The 23,002-nt window shown below is 47.7% G+C and overlaps 1 protein-coding gene and 1 non-coding gene across 6 annotated transcripts in view; both read left to right on the forward strand.

The window, feature by feature from the left end:
- The window catches only part of ANKRD27 (ankyrin repeat domain 27), a 75,416-nt gene that overhangs the window by 50,678 nt on the left and 1,736 nt on the right, over positions 1–23,002 (forward strand). For 3 of the 5 annotated variants that reach the window (XM_039466420.2, XM_074386599.1, XM_074386600.1), the window contains 11 exons: positions 1,838–2,035; positions 2,488–2,547; positions 2,652–2,771; positions 4,897–4,941; positions 6,717–6,839; positions 10,701–10,898; positions 12,856–12,975; positions 14,958–15,119; positions 17,663–17,774; positions 21,090–21,168; positions 21,358–21,430. In XM_039466420.2, the coding sequence (XP_039322354.1) occupies positions 1,838–2,035; positions 2,488–2,547; positions 2,652–2,771; positions 4,897–4,941; positions 6,717–6,839; positions 10,701–10,898; positions 12,856–12,975; positions 14,958–15,119; positions 17,663–17,774; positions 21,090–21,168; positions 21,358–21,430 (1,290 nt within the window). The remainder of the gene's footprint in view (positions 1–1,837; positions 2,036–2,487; positions 2,548–2,651; positions 2,772–4,896; positions 4,942–6,716; positions 6,840–10,700; positions 10,899–12,855; positions 12,976–14,957; positions 15,120–17,662; positions 17,775–21,089; positions 21,169–21,357; positions 21,431–23,002) is intronic. The other 2 variants (XM_039466421.2, XM_039466422.2) reach the window with 2 other exon arrangements.
- LOC120362885 (small nucleolar RNA SNORA68) lies at positions 10,091–10,223 on the forward strand. Its single transcript, XR_005578677.1, has one exon. It is a non-coding gene; the product is annotated as a small nucleolar RNA SNORA68 (small nucleolar RNA).

Consider the following 23,002-nt stretch of genomic DNA (forward strand, 5'->3'; position numbering starts at 1 on the left):
GCAGGAGAATTGCCTGAACCCAGGAGGTGGAGGTTGCGGTGAGCCGAGATCGTGCCATTGCACTCCAGCCTGGGTAACAAGAGCGAAACTCCGTCTCAAGAAAAAAAAAAAAAAAGTTGAATGTATCACAGATGCTGTATTGAAGTAACAGAATATTAAAACTAGTCGCTCATTATCTTATCCTGAGGTAAGATCGTTCTCATTTATCCTTGCCACCATCTGGTTCTTACTTGAATGTGCACATATTATGTGCACATACCTTACTTATGTGCACATATTCAATTTTTACATTTTCTGTTTTTATTATTTATGTGTTTGAGACAGGTCCTCACTATGTCACCCAGGCTGGAGTGCAGTGACAACGATCTTGTCTCACTGCAACCTCTGCCTCCTGGGTTCAAGTGATTCTCCCACCTCAGCCTCTGAGTAGTTGGGATTATAGGCGTGCGCCACCAAGCCCAGCTAATTTTTATATTTTTAGTAAAGTCAGGGTTTCACCATGTTGGCCAGGCTGGTCTGGAACTCCTGGCCTCAAGTGATCTGCCCACCTCAGCCTCCCCAAAGTGCTGGGATTATAGGAGTGAGCCACTGCACCTGGTCTTTATTTTTAATTTTTTTAAATTAGAAAAAAAAAAATTTTTTTTTTTGAGACAAGGTCTTGTTTTGTTGCCAGGCTGGAGTGCAGTGGGGCGCGATCTTGGCTCACTGCAACCTCTGCCTCCTGGCTTCAAGCGATTCTTCTGCCTCAGCCTCCCAAGTAGCTGGGATTACAGGCACACACCACCACACCCAGCTAATTCTTGTATTTTTAGTAGAGATGGAGTTTTACTGCGTTCACCAGGCTGATCTCAAATTCCTGATCTCAGGTGATCTGCCTGCCTCAGTCTCCCAAAGTGCTGGAATTATGGGTGTGAGTCACTGTGCCTGGCCATGTAGGACATTCTTTAATAGCTGCAGTGATCTATCGTGTGTCATGTCAGTGGCCTCCAAGACCACCCCAGGGCTCAGTGATTGGCTGGGAGGACTCTCAGAACTCAGCATACAGTTGTATTCACAGCTGTGGTTTGTCACAGCAGAAGGACGCAAAAATCCATCAACAAAAGAACAGGCACGTGGCAGAGTCCAGAGGAGAGCAGGGGTGAGCTTCAAACAGTCTCTGTTTGCCGGACACTGTGGCTCACACCTATAATCCAGCACTTTGGGAAACCCAGGCGAGTGGATCGCCTGAGGTCAGGGGTTCAAGACCAGCCTCACCAACATGGTGAAACCCCGTCTGTACTAAAAAAATACAAAAATTAGCTGCGTGTGGTGGCACACACCTGTAATCCCAGCTACTCAGGAGGCTGAGGTGGGAGAATCGCTTGAACTCAGGAGGCAGAGGTTGCGTGATGGTTCACGTCTATAATTCCAATACTATGGGAGGCTGAGGTAGGAGGATTGCTTGAGCCCAGGAGTTTGAGGCATGCCTGGCAACAGAACGAGACCCTATCTCTACAAAAAAAAATTAATAACATCCAGGCATGGTGGTACATGCTTGTAGTCCCAGCTGCTCGGGAGGCTGAGGTGGGAGGATTGTGTAAGCCCAGGAATTCAAGGTTGCAGTGAGCTGTTACTGCACCACTGCACTGCAGCCTGGATAACAGAGACCCTGTCTCAAAAAAAGAAAAAAAAGGAGGTGTCCTGATCAGATCCTGTGACAGCCCTGAGTTCTATCTGCACATTTGCTTGGTGAGTGGAGCCTTGCTTGAACGAAGCCACGGACGGAGGCCGAGGAGAGCACAGACCTTGTCAAGGCTTGGTGCGTCCGTGAGAGATGCTGTTTCCCGTCTCTCTGCAGTGTGTGAAGGCTCTGGTCTACTACGACACAGAGTCGTGCAGACTTGACATTGGCAACGAGAAAGGAGACACCCCTCTACACATTGCTGCTCGCTGGGGCTACCAAGGCATCATAGAGACACTGCTGCAGAACGGAGCGCCCACCGAGATCCAGAACAGACTGAAGGAGACACCCCTCAAGTGTGCATTAAACTCAAAGGTAGCTCTTCCCATCTCTGAGGGGCAAGATGACTTTGAAAGATCAATGTCCGTAGCTGTGGTCTTGGCCTCCCAGACAAATTGTGCATTAGTGCCTGAGCTCAGGGTGTGGCTTGCACCCTTTCTGCTGCATGTGGGGCCTCATCATTAATGGGTTTTACTGATTTATGTTATTTTCTGTTTGAGTGGGCATCTTTCTCAGGGTTGTTCCAGGAGCTGCTGCCGGCAGAGTTTGTTATGGCTACCGAGTGCTGTTGATTTATTGCCAGATGGAGCGAACAGAAACAAGGCTCCGCAGGGGCAGGAACCGGGGAGGGAGCAGGGTGTGATAGAAATCCCTCTTCCCATTACGTCACCTGCAATGCCTAGAATCTGACTTGGCCAGTTCTGGACATCGTTGAGGATGGTTTCTTTCATATATACTTTGTTAATGAACTCTCCTTTTTCTCCTAGATTCTGTCTGTAATGGAAGCCCATCATCTGTCCTTCAAGAGGAAGCAGAAGTCATCCGAGGTGAGTCAGCCGGCCTGACCGGTTGGTTGCCTTGGAGACCAAGGGTGCCTTCTCTGGTCCTTACGTATCCGTGTGCCCTGTCTTCTTTCCCTCCCTGGCCGCAGGCCCCTGTGCAGTCTCCGCAGTGCTCCGTGGACTCCATCAGCCAGGAGTCCTCCGTTTCCAGCTTCTCCTCCATGTCATCCAGCTCAAGGCAGGAGGAGCCCAAGAAGGACTACAGAGAGGTAAGATAGGGTGGTGGGGGAGGCCTTGGCGGCCCCAAGCAGTGGTGGCCAGCAGAAGAGCCGTGGCCTGACGAGGGCCACCCTCTCAGCCTCATTGCCCGTTCCGGGGCTGCTGCTGGTCTGCGGTGGCTGAGGTTGGTGCCCTTGAGCTAGGCCCGGCAGCATCTCACGGTGCTGTGCGCTCTGGCGTGCCCTTCCGTTGGCCGCCCCCTGAGCAGCGGTTGGTGTGGTAGAGTGTGTTTGCACATTAGAGCGGGGATAGGCTAAGAAAAATACCAGTCGGCTCATATAGAGGTCCACTGATTTCAGATCATTTTATTTTTATTTTTTTGAGATGGAGTCTCGCTCAGTTGCCCAGGCTGGAGTGTAATGGCGTGATCTCGGCTCACTGCAACCACTGACTCCCAGGTTCAGGCAATTCTCCTGCCTCGGCCTCCCAGGTAGCTGGGATTACAGGCATATACTACCACACCTAGCTAACTTTTTTTTTGTATTTTTAGAAGAGATGGGGTTTTACTATGTTGGTCAGGTGGGTCTCGAACTCCTGACCTCAGGTGATCTGCCCGCCTTGACCTCCCAAAATGCTGAGATTACAGGTGTGAGCCACTGTGCCTGGGCTATTTTTATTTTTATTCTTTTATTTTTACTTTTTTGAGATGGAGTCTTGCTTTGTCGCCCAGGCTGGAGTGCAATGGTGTGATCTTGGCTCACTGCAACCTCCACCTCCTGGGTTCAAGCAATTCTCCTGCTTCAGCCTCCCAAGTATCTGGGATTACAGGCACCTGCCATCATATCCAGCTGATTTTTTTTGTATTTTTAGTAGAGAATGGTTTCACCATGTTGGCTAGGCTGTTTTAGAACACCTGTCCTCAAGTTACCTGCCCACCTCGGCCTCCCAAATTGCTGGGATTACAGGTGTGAGCCACCATGCCTGTTCTGATTTCAGATCATTGTCGAAAGTATCTGCATAGCATTCTCTGCCTTCCGTCCCCACCCCATAAGCACCTCTGCCGAGAGCCCGACGTCGTTGTTCCTGACTTCTTGCAAAGTTTATGTAGACATTTGCATGCATGTACACCTCGCATTTTGCAAAAGCTCACTGATGGCCTGTTTTTTTTGTTTTGTTTTTTCCATTTAACCTACCTTAGAGCTTGTTCAGTGTCCACCTCATTCTTTAGCTGAGGGGTGGACTGTTGAACACATATACCACTTTTGATGCCCCCCCATAGGTACTGAACCCTCACTGACCCCACTGTAGTATCCCAGCACCCACAAGGCATGACCTGCTCTTGGGGGCGCCCAGTAAGCTTAGCTCCAGGCAAAACAGCGTAGAAAGCCGAGAGACATGATCCAGAGTCTAATGGAGACCTGAGTGGTTCCTGGGAGGGGTGTCCACCCTCATGGTGCCCCAGCTGGCAGGTAGTGAGAGCTGAGTTCAGTATCGCTTTTTCTTTTCTTTTTTTTTTTTTTTTTTGAGACAGGGTCTCACTGTGTCACCCAGGCTGGAGTGCGGTGGGATATGAGTACGCTCATAGCTCCTGGCAACCTCAAACTCCTGCACATAGCCTCCCAAAGTGTTGGGATTACAGGCCGAGCCACTGCACTTAGCTACGTCTATTTTTCTAAGTCGTAGGGGTGCATCTTGGGAAGCACTTGTGCTCCAAGGTACCGTGGACTCACCTTTCCACTTCAGTAAAGTCACAGTTTATATTCCCTAAATGACAGTGGGTTCTGTGCACACCAGCAACTTCGTAGGATGGCGTCTGAGCAGTTTTAGGGACACGTTTGAAGGATACTAAATCAGACGTCAAAACTCCACAAGTCAAGAGAAAAATGGAAGCCAGTAGGTTTTCTGAATGTTTATGTCAGGCGTCCCCAAGCTATTTACACAGGGGGCCAGGCCAGTTCACTGTCCCTCAGACCGTTGGAGGGCCGCCACATACTGTGCTCCTCTCACTGACCACCAGTGAAAGAGGTGCCCCTTCCTGAAGTGCGGCGGGGGGCCGGATAAATGGCCTCAGGGGGCCCTCGCGGGCCGTAGTTTGGGGATGCCTGGTTTATGTTATTTATATTATTATTTTATTATTGAAATAATTTTTCTAACATTCTTGTTCCTTTTATTAAGGTAGAAAAACTTCTAAGAGCAGTTGCTGATGGAGATTTAGAAATGGTGAGTGCATTTTGTCTTATTTTTATTTTTTAAAGACAGGGTCTTTTTCTGTCCCTCAGGCTGGAGTGCAGTGATGTGATCATGGCTCACTGCAGCCTTGAACTCCTGGACCCAGGCGATCTTCTTGTCTCAGCCTCTTGAATAGCTGGGACCGCAGGTGTGCGCTGCCATGCCTGGCTAATTGTAAAAAAATTTTTGTAGAGATGGGGTCTCGCTGTATTGCCCAGCCTGATCTTGAACTCCGGGCCTCGAGTGATCCTCCTGCCTTGGCCTCCCAAAGTGCTTGGATTATAGGCATGTGCCACCAAGCCCAACTTTAGGAGTGCCCAGCTTTAGAAGTGCTTTTTATTATAAAAAGCTGCTTCTCAGGTTAAAACAGCCACCCATCTGTATTTCTTGTCTCCAGTTCAGTCTTGGGTCACGTGGACTCTGATTTTGTGCAGCGGGTGGGATGTTTAGTGCATATTTGGTAATGGTGACATTAGAGTTTTTTGACAGGTAATGGGGCAGTTCAGCACACAGGCACCTAGCAAGCGTGGTCCCTGCCTTTCAGGTGTCCGCATTCCGGGAGTGTGGTGAGACGCTGCCAAGACCAGAGACCATGTTCAGGGCACAGAGCGTAGGCTCAGAATGCAGGCTCACTAGGCAGTGTGCAAGGAGGGCAGCTTGGTTTTGGGGAGAGGAGGAAGTAGGAGAGGCGAGGGCAGACCCCAGAGGTGTCTGTGAAGCTCTGCAGAAGCTGTGGATGGCTGGGACCCCTGGGCTGTGGGAGGGGGCATAGGCAGGTGTCTGGATGAGATGGGGCTCCCGGCCCTGGGCTGGCACCTGGAGAGTATGTCGTGGCTTGATGAAGGCATCTGTCCAAACTGTCAGGTGCATCTGACAGTGAGATGAGTGGACGGTGGAGATAGCCTTTCTTAGATTCCCACGGACTGGTTCCCCGGGCTTGCCTTTGGCCCCCTGAAAGGACTGTTTCTTCCACCTTTTTTTTTTTTTTTTTTTTTTTTGACACAGCATCTTGCTCTGTCTCCCAGGAGTACAGTGGTCCAATCTCAGCTCACTGCAACCTCCACCTTCGAGGTTCAAATGATTTTCCTGCCTCAGCCTCCTGAATAGCTGGGACTACAGGTGTGTGCCACCACACCTGGCTAATTTTTTTTTTTTTTTAATCAGAGATGGGTTTCACCATGTTGGCCAGGCTGGACTTGAACTTCTGACCTCAGGTCATCTGCCCCGCCCCCAGGCCTTCCAGAGTGCTGGGATTACAGGAGTGAACCACTGTGCCTGGTTGTATCTTCCACTTGTAATGAAGGAAGGAGCAAGGTGCTCACTAAGCGCCCTAGGACTGGGGTGGGTTTATGGGTTTATTTTTTTGAGACAGTCTTGCCCTGTTGCCCAGGCTGGAGTGCGGTGGTGTGATCATGGCTCACTGTAGCCTTGAACTCCTGGGCTCGGGTGATTCTCCGGCCTCTGCCTCCCAAAATGCTGGGATTAGAGGTATAAGCCACTGCGCCTGGCCCTAGGACTAGATTTTAAAGCCATCACCCCGAGGCAGCAGCAATCTGCCACTTTTTGTGATAGAAGAAAAGAATCTCTGGCATAAGCTGTGAAGCAGAAGGATTGAGAAAGGCTTCACAAGGCAGCTGAAGCCAGTTATTAATGGCTGTGGGGTTGAGGAAGGAGGTGTGGGCCCACATCGATGGTGTGTGTTCAAGATGCTGTGCAGGCGAAGACGCTGAGGATGTGTTCCTGCTTCCCTTACTCTCCATCACCAGGTGCGTTACCTGTTGGAGTGGACAGAGGAGGACCTGGAGGACGTGGAGGACACTGTCAGTGCAGCAGACCTCGAATTCTGTCACCCCTTGTGCCAGTGCCCCAAGTGTGCCCCAGCTCAGAAGGTTTGGCTTTGTTTCTGTTGGTGGTGGTCAGGGAATGGAGGTGTTTTTTTTTGTTTTTTTTTTTTTGTTTTTTTTTGAGACAGGGTCTTGCTGTGTCACCCAGGATGGAGTGCAATGGTACAATCGTGGCTCACTGCAGCCTCAACCTCCTGGGCTCAAGTGATCCTCCCGCCTCAGTCTCCTGACTAGCTGGGACCACAGGCCTATACCACCGCACCTGGCTAATTTGTTTCTTTTTGTAGAGACTGGGCCTTCCTGTGCTGCCCAGGCTGGTCTCAACCTCCCAGCCTCAAGCGATCCTCCCCACCTCAGCCTCCCATGGTGCTGGGATTACAGACGTGAGCCACTGCTCCCGGCCAGCAAATTCTTCCTTTTCCCCTCAGGAAAGTTCTCTGCTTCTCGGCCAGATAATTACTGTACTGAGTGGCTGTGAATAGGTATTCCCCAAGATATGGTGGGACCCATTAGCCAAGGGTGGATGCCAGCTTCCTGCTCGGCAGGTAAGTGAGCAGGGGACGTGTCCCCATGCTTAGCATTTTGGCGGCTATCTGGGTCCCTGAGTCCCATGGCAGGAGCTTATGAACAGATGCTCGAGGGTCTCCTTCCATGTACCCAAAGGCCCCCAGGGAAGCTGCACATGTGTTCTGCTGCTGCCTCTTCTCAAGTGAGTTCACTCTTTGTGGGGACTCTCCCTCCAAGTGCAGAGAAATCCCCACACCCTCTCCCAGCTTCCCCCAGGAGTAACATCCTTGCAAAACCATGGTGCAGAATCACAGCCAGGATATTGACATTGATGCAGTCTGTGGGTCTTAGTTCAGATCTCCCCAGTTCTGCTTGTTCTCTCGTGTGTGTGTGTGTGTGTGTGTGTGTGTGTGTGTGTATTTTCTGTACAGTTGTGCCACATGTATAGGTCTGTGTATGAACCATCACATTCAAGATATTTTCTGTGACAGATACTTTTTTTTACACTCCTTCTTTTGTTTCTTTTTGACAAAGACTCTCTGTCGCCCAAGCTAGAGTGCAGTGGTGTGATCTCAGCTCACTGCAACCTCTGCCTCCCTGGTTCAAGTGATTTTCCTGCCTCAGCCTCCCAAGTAGCTGGGACTACAGCACCCACCACCGTACCCGGCCAATTTTTGTATTTTTACCTCAGACAGGGTTTCACCATGTTGGTCAGGCTGGTCTCAAACTCCTGACCTCAAGTGATCCGCCCACCTCAGCCTCCCAGAGTGCTGGGATTACAGGTGTGAGGTATCACACTCAGCCTTGTTCTTTTACAAACTCTCACTCTGGTTTTATAATGTCTCAAAAGGACACAGCACTAAACTGCTTCATATCCATGATTAAACGAAAACCTACCCCGCCATTCTTCTCTAGCCCTGTGTTCTAGAAGTTGTTTTTAAATCCTTCATGGAAGTATATTTCACAGACTAGATGTATTTCTATAACGGGGTGAGCTTTCACGGATGTAAAACCTGTGGTGCCATCACCACCATCAAGACACAGCGTGTCTCCGTCTCCTGCAAGCACAGCTCTCTCACCACAAGATGAATCCCTCAAACTGCCCTTTTACAGCCACGCCCACCCCTTTCCCTGCCACGCCCATCCCACCATCCGCGACCCTGGCAGCCACTAATCTGTTCTCCATTTCCCTAATTCTGTCACTTGAAGAACGTTACGTAAATGTAATCACACAGTATCCGTATGACTTTTTGGGATTCGCCTTGTTTGTTCTGTTTGATTCCAAGTTGTTGCATAGAATCAGGTCTATTCCCTGGTGGCAGGGTGGCATTCCATTTGTTTAATGGTGGCATATACTCACTGTGGAATGTCCGACATGTGGTGTGTGGCTGGTTTGGGGGATGTTATCAGTCAGACTGCCACGAACAAACATTCGAGAAGAGGTTTTGGTAAGAACACAAGTTTTCATCATTCTGGGATACATGCCCAAGAGTGCAATTGCAGAGTCCTGTGGTAATTGAACGTAATTCCATGATTCGTTTTTATAAGAAACGGAGTCTTTTCTCAAGTAGGCTGTATCGTTTTACGTGCCCACCAGTAAGGTATGAGTGATCCAGTTTCGCCACGTCCTCCCCAGCACTGGGCGTTGTCACTGTTTTCTGTTTTAAATCTTTTTTTAATATAAAGTATACATATTTAAGTATATAATTTGGCAAGTTTTACAGATGTATAAACCTGTGAAACCATCACCACCATAAAGATACAAACGTTTCCCTCATTGCAATCCCTCCCCACCCTCCCCCGTTCCCCCATCCCCTCTCCCAAGCCACCCCTGACATGCTTTTCATCATCATGGATTAGTTAGCACTTTCTAGAATCTTGTGTAAGTGGATTCACATTAAGCATGTCCTTTTGTGTCTGACTTCTTTCACTTAGGATATTTCCGAGGCCCATGTTGGATCAGGAGTTCATTGCTGGGTAGTACTTGATTGAATGGATATACCAGAATCTGTTGATTCATTCACCTGTTGACAGACGTCTCAGTAGTTTTCCTGCTTCTGGCTTTGTAAATAAAGCCATTGTGAACATTTGTGTACAAGCTGTTGTGTGGATATATGCATTCTTGGGTAAACACCTAGGAGTGTAATTGCTGGATTATATAGTAAGGATATGTTTAACCTTATAAGAAACTGCCGGTTTTCCAAACTGGTTGAAATAGTTTCTGTTCCCTCCAGCAGGGTGTGAGCATTCAGTTGCTCCACATCCCTGCCAACACTTGGTATTTTGACTTTTTTTTTTTTTTTTTGAGAGATGGAGTCTTGCTCTGTTGCCCAGGCTGGAGTGCAGTGGCAAGATCTCAGCTCACTGCAACCTCCACCTCATTGGTTCGAACAATTCTGAAGCCTCACTGTACACCTGTAATGTAGCAGGGATTACAGGCAGGCACCACCACACCCGGCTAATTTTTGTATTTTTAGTAGAGACAGGGTTTCACCATGTTGGCCAGGCTGGTCTAGAACTCCTGACCTTAGGTGATCCATCCACCTTGGCCTCCCAAAGTGCCGGGATTACAGGCATGAGCCACTGCGCCTGGCCTTGATGTTTGAACTTTAGCTATTCTGAGAAGTCTGCAGGGTAGTTCATGTATGTGAGTGTGTGCATGTATACTTGTGTGTTTTCCAGCTTTTGATTTGTGAGATAATTTACATATGGTAAAATTCAGCCTTTAATTTAGCATATGGTTTTTTTTTTTAAGAGGTAACATGTTTAGTCATCAAAAAGTAAAATTACTCACACCAAAACCCAAGAATCACTGTTTCTTGTAGCGGTGGTTTAAACAGAGGTGCAAATAGCAAGTGACTCTTGTCACCTTTGATAGGCTGTGGTCATGTCCCTCAGAGTGAATTTGGAGGTTCTACATCCCTGGCGAAAAAAAAAAAGTGAAATTAGCCGTCCCAGTGGCATACACTTGTAGTCCCAGCACTTTGGGAGGCTGAGGTGGGAGGACCACTTGAGCCTGGGAGTTCAAGACTAGCCTGGGCCACATGGTGAGACACCATCTCTTAAAAAAAAAAAAAAAAGCTGGACACAGTGGCTTGTACCTGTGGACCTAGCTACTTGGGAGGCTGAGGTGGGAGGATCACTTGAACCCAGGAGGTTGAGGCTGCAGTGAGCTGTGATCATACCACTGCACTCCAGCCTGGGCAACAGAGTGAGACCCTGTCTCAAAATAAGTTATTCTTTGGCATGCCATGCATATCTAAAGGAATGGGAATCCATCTGGGATCCCACCATGATCCCACATTTTATGTAGGAGCCATGGGGGGCACATGGTGCCAGTCACTGCAGCCCAGTTTCTTGAATACTGATGTTTCTGTTTCCATCTTCTGCACTTCCCAGAAGCTGGCGAAGGTTCCTGCCAGTGGGCTTGGTGTGAACGTGACCAGCCAGGACGGCTCTTCCCCACTGCATGTCGCTGCGCTGCACGGCCGGGCGGACCTAATCCCCCTCCTGCTGAAGCATGGGGCCAACGCAGGTGCCAGGAACACAGACCAAGCTGTCCCACTCCACCTGGCCTGCCAACAGGGCCACTTTCAGGTTTGGGCTTTGCATTGCAGGCCGCAGAGCAGGGTTTCCGCTTTCGGCTAGGGACTCGGTGGGAATGCTGCAGGGGTGTGGTGGACACTGCTCTCCTGAGCCCTGAGATTCTGAGGTGCACACAGTAGGCCACTCAGCCTTAGGGCACAGAGCCCTGGTGCTCCCTGGGGGTGGAGCCGGCCCTCCTCCCACTGCCACTCCCATCCAGGTGGTGCCGAGGTTGTCATTCTAATTCTGCACCAGCAGGAGCTGGATCTTGAGCTTGTGTCACCACACAAGAGCTTGTGACATCCACCGAGGAATGTCCCCAAGGTCATCTTATACCTTTATACCCCAACAGCACTTGCTCTGGGCCAAACAGGTGAAAACTTTGTAAGAACAGTCAACACCCCATAGAGGTGCTCAAGGGAGAATTTTGGAGTGATTAGCTTTTTGAAAGTTGTTTTTCTTTGCCTTTTTTTTTTTCTTTTGAGACAGGGTCTTGCTCTGTCTCCCAGGCTGGAGTGCAATGGTGCGGTCTGGGCTCACATCACAATGTAGCCTCAACCTCCTGGGCTCAAACAATCCTCCCATCTCAGCCTCCCTAGTAGCTGGGGCTATAGGTGTGCACCACCACACTCAGATAATTTTTTATTTTTTTGTGGAGATGATTTCACCATGTTGTCTAGACTGGTGTTGAACTCTTGGACTCAAGTGATCCTTCCATCCTGGCTTCCCCAGGTGCTGGGATGACAGACATGAACCACAGTACCCGGCCCTGTTTTTCTTTTTTTTTTTTTTTGAGACGGAGTTTCGCTCTTGTTACCCAGGCTGGAGTGCAACGGCGCGATCTCGGCTCACCGCAACCTCTGCCTCCTGGGCTCAGGCAATTCTCCTGCCTCAGCCTCCTGAGTAGCTGGGATTACAGGCACGCGCCACCATGCCCAGCTAGTTTTTTGTATTTTTAGTAGAGACGGGGTTTCACCATGTTGACCAGGATGGTCTCGATCTCTCGACCTCGTGATCCACCCACCTCGGCCTCCCAAAGTGCTGGGATTACAGGCTTGAGCCACCGCACCCGGCGGCCCTGTTTTTCTTTAAGGAAAACTGTGTGAATATCTTTTTTCATTTTCCTTTATCAGTTCTACTGTTAACTTAAGACAGGGCCATATGTCAGGTCTTGCATCTCTCTCGCCAACACCTAGCATAGAGCTTCAGGCATCTTTTTTAATCTGTAAAATTGGAGTGATGATTGCAGCTCTCCCTGGGGTAGAAAGGATAGAAAGGTGACGTGAGATCACTGTCGCTAAAACTTTGCAAAACCAGCATCGGAGCCTTTGGGACTACATCCCGGATGCCAAGGCACTGTCCGTTCCCGTCGGAGAACCCTGCATGGGAAGGCGCACATTGCCCACATGGAGCAGCCCCACAGCAGTTGCTAGCCCTCCCCTCCTCACCTGGTCCCTTTTTTTCTGAGGGCCTAAAGAGTCTTCTCCATAAGCTCAGAGATGGCTGGGTGTGGTGGCTTACGCCTGTAATCCCAGCACTTTGGGAGGCCGAGGCCGGCGGATCACTTGAGATCAGGAGTTTAAGGCCAGCCTTGCCAAAGTGGTGAAACCCCCTCTTTACTGAAAATACAGAAAATTAGCCAGGCGTGGTGGCGTGCCTGTAGTCCCAGCTGCTCAGGAGGCTGAGGCACAAGAATTGCTTGAACCTGGGAGGCACAGACTACAGGGAGCCGAGATCACACCACCGCACTCCAGCCTAGCCCGAGTGACAGAGTGAGACTCTGTCTAAAAACAATAAACCCAAACCAAAGAAGAAATTAATAAGCTCAGAGACAAGTCAAAAGAATATCAAATTTGAGGATTTCTCTCCAGAAATTTTGTTTTCTTCTTTTCTATTTTTCTCAATTTTTCTCCAGCAGGAAACAACAGAAATTTTGATTAAGTTGGCATGTTTTTATTCTCTGGCGTAGGTGGTGAAGTGTCTATTAGATTCCAATGCAAAACCCAATAAAAAGGACCTCAGTGGAAACACGCCCCTCATTTACGCCTGCTCCGGTGGCCATCACGAGGTTGCTGCACTGCTGCTACAGGTGAGGGCCCCTCCCCAGCCCCTGGCCGACACGCCTGCACTGGTTAGCCTCCACCCAGTAACCCCACCGTGCAGTTGGGATGGAGAGAGGGGGCCACCCATCAGCCCCGGGTCTCTGGGAGAGGAGCGTGGTGGGCGCCTTCCCATGCAGGGTTCTCCGATGGGAATGGACGGTGCCTTGGCATCGGGGATGTAGTCTCAAGGGCTCTGATGCTTGTTTTGCCAAGGGTTTGGCTCTCACCTCACTGACTGAGGATGTGTCACACTGTTACCTGAGCATGGGCTGAGTGGCCACCTCTGTCCCTGCTGCTAGATTAGAATTTCTTAAAGACATGGGGAAAAACCAACTTGTCCATGACTCTGCCACTCCAGGGAAACTCATTTTAGTGGACTTAAAAAAAATGTATATAGTTTCAGTGTGGTTTGTTTTTTTTCTTTTTGAGATGGAGTCTCGCTCTGTCGCCCAGGCCTGGAGTGCAGTTGCGCAATCTCGGCTCACCGCAACTTCCTCCTTGGAGGTTCAAGTGATTCTCCTGCCTCAGCCTCCCGAGTAGGTGGGACTACAGGCATGTGTCACCACACCCAACTAATTTTTTTTGTATTTTAAGTAGAGATGGGGTTTCACTGTGTTAGCCAAGATGGTCTCAATCTCCTGACCTTGTGATCCACCTGCCTTGGCCTCCCAAAGTACTGGGATTACAAGGGTGAGCCACCGTGCCCAGCCTTTTTGTTTTTTTTTGAGATAAGGTGGCCCAGGCTGGAATGTAGTAGCACCCTCATGGCTCAGTGCGGCCTCAGTCTCCCAGGCTCAGGCCGTCTTCCTGCCTCAGCCCCCCAGGTAACTGGGACTACAGGTATGCACCACTGCACCTGACTATTTTTTGCTGTTTGTTTTTAGTAGAGATGGGGCCTCACTATGTTGCCCAGGCTGGTCTCAGACTCCTGGGCTCAAATGATCCAATCCTCTTGCCTCAGCCTCCTAAAGTGCTGCATTACAGGTGTAAGCCACGGCGCCTCACCAAATTTTCTCCTCCCCCGCCCCCCGCCCTTTTTCCAAGATGGAGTCTCGTTTTGTCATCCAGGCTGGAGTGCAGTGGCGCGATCTTGGCTCACTGCAGCCTCTTCCTCCAAGATTCAAGTGATTCTTCTGCCTCAGCTTCCCAAATAGCTGGGACTGCAGGCGCCCAACATCATGCCTGGCTAATTTTTTTTTCCCTAGTAGAGACGGGGTTTCACTGTGTTGGCCAGGCTGGTCTTAAACTCCTGACCTCAGGTGACTCACCTGCCTCAGCGTCCCAAAGTGCTGGGATTAGGCGTGAGCCACCGCGCCCAGCCACAAGTATTGTTTTCTATCTACTTATTTAATGTAGAAACCTGTTCATTCAAACCTTGATTTTTAATGGTTGCATAACCATAGATAACCATAGCGATTTTTTTTAAACGTGTTACTGCTCTGCACATTTAAGTGGCTTCTGTTTTCCCTGTCATTAGGATAAATGCTGCAGTGAACACTTTGTCTATAAATCTTTTTTCTCAGTATTAGTTTTTTCCACCAAATTTTAAGAAAACTTTCAGACATAAGAAAAGTTGAGGGCCGGGCGCAGTGGCTCACGCCTGTGATCCCAGCACTTTGGGAGGCTGAGGTGGGCGGATCACGAGGTCAAGAGATCAAGACCATCCTGGTCAACATGGTGAAACCCCGTCTCTACTAAAAATACAAAAAATTAGCTGGGCATGGTGGCGCGTGCCTGTAATCCCAGCTACTCAGGAGGCTGAGGCAGGAGAATTGCCTGAACCCAGGAGGCGGAGGTTGCAGGGAGCAGAGATTGCGCCATTGCACTCCAGCCTGGGTAACAAGAGCGAAACTCCGTCTCAAAAAAGGAAAAGTTGAATGTGTTTTATAGCAAATACCTGTGCGCCCACAGCAGATTCCATGCTGATGTTTCATAGCACTGCTTTTGCTCGTGCGCTTTCTCTTTCCAGCATGGGGCCTCCATTAATGCGTCTAATAATAAGGGCAACACAGCGCTGCATGAGGCTGTGATTGAAAAGCACGTCTTCGTGGTAGAGCTGCTTCTGCTCCACGGTGCGTCAGTTCAGCTGCTGAACAAGCAGCAGCGCACGGCTGTGGACTGTGCCGAACAGGTAGGTGGAAAGGGTCAGAGCCGAGGGCATCCTGAGCTCCTCACAGCTCTCTCTGGATCACTTGTGTTTAAACTACATCTGAAATAGCAACAGCCGGCCCTTAGTATCACTGGCCTGGGTGTAGTTGGTGTGCCAGAAGTCTCCAGCATGGATTAATGGCTGGTCCTCTGTCCCCTGGTCAGAGGTGGCTCTCTGGGAACCAGGAATCATTCTTTCATGGGTGGGTTTCTTATTTTTTTCTTTTTTTTGAGATGGAGTCTCACTCTGTCACTAGGCTGGAGTGTCGTGACGTGATCTCGGCTCACTGCAACCTCCCCCTCCCAGGTTCAGGCAGTTCTCCTGCCTCTGACTCCTGAGTAGCTGGGACTACAGGTGCGTGCCACCACACCCAGCTAATTTTTATACTTTTAGTAGATACGGGGTTTCATTATGTTGGTCAGGATGGTCTTTATTTCTTAACCTGGTGATTGAGCCTCCCAAAGTGCTGGGATTACAGGTGTGAGCCACTGTGCCTGGCTCACAGGTAGTTTTCAAAGGCCTGAGTGAAGGGGCTCCCTCCAGCCACTAATAGGGCCGTGGTCCAGTAGTTATGTAGAGTCAGTCACTCAAGGAGAAGGAGCAAGTCATGACATTCTGGTTCCACCATCCCTGAAGCATGAACTCAGCTGTTGTCTTAGCAGCAAGATGGAGGTTTGTTTAGTTGGTGGATTTGAAACTCCTTGAGGACAGGCGCGGTGGCTCATGCCTGTAATCCTAGCACTTTGGGAGGCCAAGGAAGGAGAATCACTTGAACCCAGGAACTGATGACCAGCTTGGGCAACATAGTAAGACCCCATCTCTACAAAAAATTAGCCAAGCATAGTGGTGCACCTGTAGTCCCAGCTACTCAGGAGGCTGAGGTAGGAGGATCGCTTGAGCCCAGGAGGTCGAGGTTGTAGTGAGCTGATACTGTGTCCTCCAGCCTGGGTGACAGAGACTGTCTCAAAAAAATGAAAGTAAAAGTCCTTGAGTCCTGTAGGAGTCGTGATTATCAGTGCACTGCTCCTCTAGTGCCGTGTGTGCTCACGTGGAGAGCAGTGGGGAGGTGTCCTTTACCCATGGCGAGCAGGCAGCTCTTTCTGTTCCTGTTTTCATGCTGAGTCTTTCTTTTGTTTGCTACTCAAGATAGAGAGCTGTTAAGTGACACAACTGAGATGCTAACCTCACCATCAATCCACTCTGTGGTTAGGCTTCTTAATTTTTTTTTCTTAAGACAGAGTCTTGCTCTGTTCTGGCTCGATGTTGGCTCACTGTAACCTCTGCCTCCTGGGTTCAAGCGAGTCTCCTGCCTCAGCCTCCTGAGTAGCTGGGATTACAGGCTTGCACCACCAAGCCCAGCTAAAATTTTTTTTGTATTTTTAGTAGAGACAGGGTTTTACCATGTTGCTCAGGCTGGTCTTGAACACCCGACCTAAACTGATCCACCTCCCTTGGCCTCCCAAAGTGCTGGGATTACAGATGTGAGCCACTGTGCCTAGCCTCCTCCTATTAATTTTCAGTGACAGAACTGAAATAGTTTAAACTCAGTTTAGGCCAGATGCGATGGCTCACACCTGTAATCCCAGCATTTTAGGAGGCCAAGGTGGGTGGATCATGAGGTCAGGAGATTGAGACCATCCTGGCTAATACGGTGAAACCCCGTCTCTACTAAAAATATAAAAATTAGCTGGGCATGGTGGCATGTACCTATAATTCCAGCTACTCAGGAGGCTGAGGCAGAATTGCTTGAACCAGGGAGTCGGAGGCTGCAGTGACCTGAGATCCCGTCACTGCACTCCAGCCTGGCAACAGAATGAGACTCCATCTTAAAAAACAAACACACTCTCAGTTTAGTACTTCCTAAATGATTATAATGAATGTGCGTGTTTAATTTAAAATTTTATCATCATTTTTTGAGACAAGTTCTTACTCTTGCCCAGGCTGGAGTATAATGGTGCAGTCTTGGCTCACTGCAGCCTTGACCTCTAGGCTCAGATGATCCTCCTGCCTCAGCCTCCCAAGTAGCTGGGATTATAGGTGTGTGCCACTGTGCCCACCTAATTTTTTTTTAAAATAGAGACAGGGTTTCACCGTAGTGGCCAGGCTGGTCTTGACTGCCTGGGTTCAAGCAGTCCACCTGCCTTGGCCTCTCAAAGTGCTGGGATTACAGGCGTGAGCCACTGTGCCTGGTTAATTAATGTGTTTTAGTGAGTACTTATTATATGGGGGTCCTCAGCCTCATGATAAGCATATGATAATAGATCCTATTATGGTTGAGCTGGTTGCACGGAGTGGCGGAACCCCCAGCTTGGAGGCCATGGAGAGGCCACAGCCGGGCTCCCCCCACACAGGATTGCTTTTACTACTGGGCTTTATGGCCTCCAAGTTCCATCTGTAATTCTTTGAGCTTTTTTTTTTTTTTTTTTTTTTTTGCCCAGCCACACTAATACTGACATTGAGATAAAAAACAACCTATGAAAAAAGAATAAAAATACGACTGTTACCTTTTCCCTTTCAAATTGCAGAACTCAAAAATAATGGAATTGCTTCAGGTGGTACCCAGCTGTGTTGCCTCATTAGATGATGTGGCTGAAACTGACCGTAAGGAGTATGTTACTGTGAAGATCCGGAAAAAATGTAAGAGTTTACATTCTTTCTGTCATGCTCAACTTGGGTTTCTTTAGACATTCATAGGTAGTTGCTGGTATTCATTTAATTATATATTTAAAGTATAGTTATAATCATGGCTGGTAGGGGGTATACAGGCACCAAAGAAATATGTTACCTCCTACTTCATCAGACTATGGGTAAGGTTTTTTTGCTACTAGTTTTCTGGTTGATGGTAATGATGTATCCTGAGGAAATAAGATAGAAACTGTCCACACTACTTTGAAGGTTCAGGCATGGAGATGGAACAGTCTAAGGTAGTTTCTTTCATACCTCATGTTCCCGAGTCAGGTATTCTGGGCATTTTCTGGACATCCAGGGTGAATGCTACCTTTCAAGATTTTCCTTTTTTTTTTTTTTTAATTATTGTACTTTGAGTTCTGGGGTTCACATGCAGATCTTGCAGGATTGTTGCATAGATACACACATGCCGTGGTTTGCTGCCTCCATCCCTGTCACCTACATCAGGCATTTCTCCCTACGTTATCCCTCCCTAACCTCCCTACCCGCTGCTGTCCCTCCCCTAGCTCCCCACTCCTCAACAGACCCCAATGTGTGATGCTCCCCTCCCTGTGCCCATGTGTTCTCATTGTTCAACACCTGCCTATGAGTGAGAACACGTGGTGTTTGGTTTTCTATTCTTGTGTCAGTTTGCTGAGAATGATGGTTTCCAGATTCATCCATGTCCCTACAGAGGACTTGAACTCATCCTTTTTAATGGCTGCATAGTATGCCATAGTATATATGTGCCACCTTTTTTTTTTCACCCAGTCTGTCATTGATGGGCATTTGGGTTGGTTCCAGGTCTTTGCTACTGTTAACAGTGCTGCAATGAATATACATGTGCACATGTCTTTATAACAGAATGACTTATAATCCTTTGGGTATATACGCAGTAATGGGATTGCTGGGTCAAATGGAATTTCTATTTCTAGATCCTTGAGGAATCAACCACACTGTCTTCCACAATGATTGAACTAATTTACACTCCCGCCAGCAGTGTAAAAGTGTTCCTATTTCTCCACATCCTCTCCAGCATCTGTTGTCTCCAGATTTTTTAATGATTGCCATTCTAACTGGTGCGAGATGGTATCTCAATGTGGTTTTGATTTGTATTTCTCTAATGACCAGTGATGCTGAGCATTTTTCACATGCCTTGGAAGTAACGCCACACATCTACAACCATCTGATCTTTGACAAACCTGACAAAAACAAGTAATGGGGAAAAGATTCCCTGCTTAACAAATGGTGTTGAGAAAACTGGCTAGCCATGTGCAGAAAGCTGAAACTGTACCCCTTCCTTACATCTTACACTAAGATTAACTCCACATGGATTAAAGATTTAAACATAAAAGATCTAATACCATAAAAACTCTAGAAGAAAACCTAGGCAATACCATTCAGGACACAGGCATAGGCAAGGACTACATGACTAAAACACCAAAAGCAATGGCAACATAAGCCAAAATAGACAAATGAGATCTAATTAAACTTAAGAGTTTCTGCACAACAAAAGAAACAATCAGTGAATCGGCAACCAACAGAATGGGAAAAAATTTTTGCAATCTACCCATCTGACAAAGGGCTAATATCCAAAATCTACAAACAATTAAAGCAAATTTACAACCAAAAAAACTCATTCAAAAGTGGGCAAAGGATATGAAGATACTTTTCAAAAGATGTTATGAGGCCAACAAACAAGATTTTTTTTTTTTTTTTGAGACAGGGTCTCACTCCATTGCCCAGGCTGTAGTGCAGTGGTGCGATCATGGCTCACTGCAACCTCTGCCTCATGGGTTCAAGTGATTCTCCCGCCTCATCTTCCTGAATAGCTGGGATTATGGATGTGTGCCATCATGCCTGGCTAATTTTTGTATTTTTAATAGAAATGGGGTTTCACCATGTTGTTGACCAGGCTGGCCTCGAACTCCTAACCTCAAGGGATTTGCCCACCTCAGCCTCCCAAAGTGCTGGGATTACAGCCACCTCGTCTGGCCTCAAGATGTTTTTTTTTTTTTAAATTTGCATGTGTACAGAGATTGATTATAAGTAGAACAGCAGTTGCCAAACAGCAGTGGGACTGAAGTATTTTCTTTTTAAAATGTTTAGAAGGGGGTCCTCGTTCTACTTTTTAAAAAAATTACAGTATGAAATACCTCATGCATTTTTGCACACCTCACTGCAATATAATATGAATAAATCCATTCACATATCTGGATAACCCTGAGACTGTCTCACCATAATTAGCTGTGGCTGGGAGACTTAAGGATTTATCTTTCTATTTCTTGGGGGTTCTCACAGTACAGGCTGAGTATCCTCCATCTGAAATGCTTGGGACCAGAAGCATTTTAGGTTTGGGAATATTTGCATTATACTCATTGGTTGAGGATCCAAATCAGGAAATCGGATTCTTTTGACCATCATGTCAAAGAGTTCAGAATGTCTCAGATTTTGTAGCTTTTTTTGAGATGGATTCTTGCTCTCTTGCCCAGGCTGGAGTGCAGTAGTGTAGTCTCAGCTCACTGCAACCTCTGTCTCCTGGGTTCAAGCGATTCTCCTGCCTCAGCCTCCCAAGTAGCTGGGATTATAGGTGCATGCCACCGTGCCTGGCTAAGTTTTTGCATTTTTGGTAGAGATGAGGTTTCTCCATGTTGCCCAGGCTGGTCTTGAACTCCTGACCTCAAGTGATCTGCTCACCTTTTTTGTATTGATTTGGCCTCCCAAAGTGCTGGGATTACAGGCACGAGCCACTGTGCCTGGCCTGTAGCATTTTTGGTTTCAGAATTTTAGATTGGAGATACTCAACTTGATAGATACTAGCTATGTTTCTTTAAACAAATTGAGTGCTTAATTTTCTTTTCTTTTTTTTTTTTTTTTTTTTGAGACGGAGTTTCGCTCTTGTTGCCCAGGCTGGAGTGCAATGGCGCGATCTCGGCTCACCGCAACCTCCGCCTCCTGGGTTCAGGCAATTCTCCTGCCTCAGCCTCCTGAGTAGCTGGGATTACAGGCATGTGCCACCATGCCCAGCTAATTTTTAGTATTTTTAGTAGAGACGGGGTTTCACCATGTTGACCAGGATGGTCTCGATCTCTCGACCTCGTGATCCACCCACCTCGGCCTCCCAAAGTGCTGGGATTACAGGCTTGAGCCACCGCGCCCGGCCTGAGTGCTTAATTTTCTAAATTTTGTAAAGCAGAGAATGGAAAGATTGTATCTATGCTGTAATTTTAAAACAATCTTTACACTGTGTTTGAAGATTTTAGATGTTTATCCTTTTATCAACAGGGAACTCAAAAATGTATGATCTACCAGATGAACCTTTTACAAGACAGTTTTACTTTGTCCACCCGGCTGGTCAGTTTAAGTAAGTATAAACACCAAGTTGATTTCTGTGGTTTTGCCCCTAGTTTACTCAAAGCTGGATGTAACCTGCTTCAGTTTTAACTGGTTATGGACAAATCTGCACTAATCATGTCAAAAATGCTGCCACCTTGTGGCCAATCAGAGTGTTTCATGCCAGTGTCTCAAATATTTATTTTATTTTGGGTTTTAGGGGAAAGACTTCAAGGGAGATTATGGCAAGAGACAGAAGTGCCCCTAACTTAACCGAAGGTTCTTTGCATGAGGTGAGTTATTAAACACTGGCTTATAATCATATTTTGTAAAGCTTGGCTTGGTCAAAAGTAATCCATAGTAAACACTTTTCTCCTTGATGGTCATCTTCACCATATGAGTTAGCAACAGTTAAAACTGGGATTATCTCATGGGACAGTCTAGAGTACAGACTTCACTGATTGTTATATTTAAAAGTACGTTTCCAAGCAGAGAAAACAAAGTGAGGGAGGAGTGGAAAGTGTTACATGTGTGGGAAACTGCAGGTCTTGTGCTTACAGGAGGTGAAACATCTCAAATTTCACTGTGGTTTTAATCACCAAAGAAAATGACTGTGTACAGATAGGTAAAGTGTCTTTAAATATGGTATACAGTTGCTCAGACAATTCTTTATGTGGCCATTTTCCTACTGGATTTTAAATTAATTAATTAGAGACGGAGTCTCACACTCTGTGGCCCAGGCTGGAGTGCAGTGGCGTGATCTCGGCTCACTGCAGCCTCCACCTCCCAGCTTCAAGCATTCTCCCAGCCTCCCGAGTAGCTGGGACTACAGGCATGTGCCACCACGCCTGGCTAATTTTTTTGTATTTTTAGTAGAGACTGGGTTTCACCATGTTCGCCAGGGTGGTCTTGAACTCCTGACCTCAGGAGATCCACCAGCCTCGGCCTCCTAAAGTGCGGAGATTACAAGTGTGAGCCACCGTGCCCAGTCCCTGCTGCATTTTTAAATCGCTCAAAAGCCTGATTGACAACCTGTGATCCGAAACAGTGATTCTTCTTAGAACCACGGCTTTCCTTATTGGTGATAAGAATTTATAGTTTATGTGGCATAGGCTTGTTGGAATAAATACACAAAAGTTCTAAATTGTTGTTTTAGATAATTAAAATGCTTTAAATTAACATGACTAATTTTGATATCATATTTAGTCTTATGTGGCATTGCTAGTAGACCTGCTGCTTTGTGGGAAAGCCACAAATGTTGAAATCAGCCTGAGTTTCATCAAGTGCTAACTTTTCCCTTGCTGGCTGTGGGACTTTAGGCTGGTGGCTTAACTTTGCTGATCCTGTTGCCTCAGCTATAAAATGGGATAACGACAGTACGTACTTCCTAGAGTCAAAGATTGTGAAAACCCGTGAAACATTTGCTCTGTGTCTGATACATGCAGTATGCACACGCCATGTTACCGCACAGGGATGTGAGAATTATGCCTGTCGGCTGGTCGAAGTGACTCATGCGTGCAGTCCCAGGACTTTGGGAGGTTGAGGCAGGCAGATCACGAGGTCAGTTCAAGACCAGCCTGGCCAATGTGGCAAAACCCCTTCTCTTTTGTATTTTCTACCAAAAATACAAAAATCAGGTATGGTGGTGCGTGCCAGTAGTCCCAGTTACTCGGGAGGCTGAGGCAAAAGAATCACTTGAACCCAGGAGGCAGAGGTTGCAGTGAGCTGAGATTGCGCTGTTGCACTCCAGTCTGGGTGGTGACAAAGCAATACTTGCAAAAAAAAAAAAAGGGGGGGGGGAGGGGGGCCGGGCACAGTGGCTCATGCCTGTAATCCCAGCACTTTGGGAGGCTGAGGCAGGTGAT

This window comes from Saimiri boliviensis, chromosome 14 (assembly GCF_048565385.1).
Source record: "Saimiri boliviensis isolate mSaiBol1 chromosome 14, mSaiBol1.pri, whole genome shotgun sequence".
NCBI classification, from domain to species: Eukaryota; Metazoa; Chordata; class Mammalia; order Primates; family Cebidae; genus Saimiri; species Saimiri boliviensis.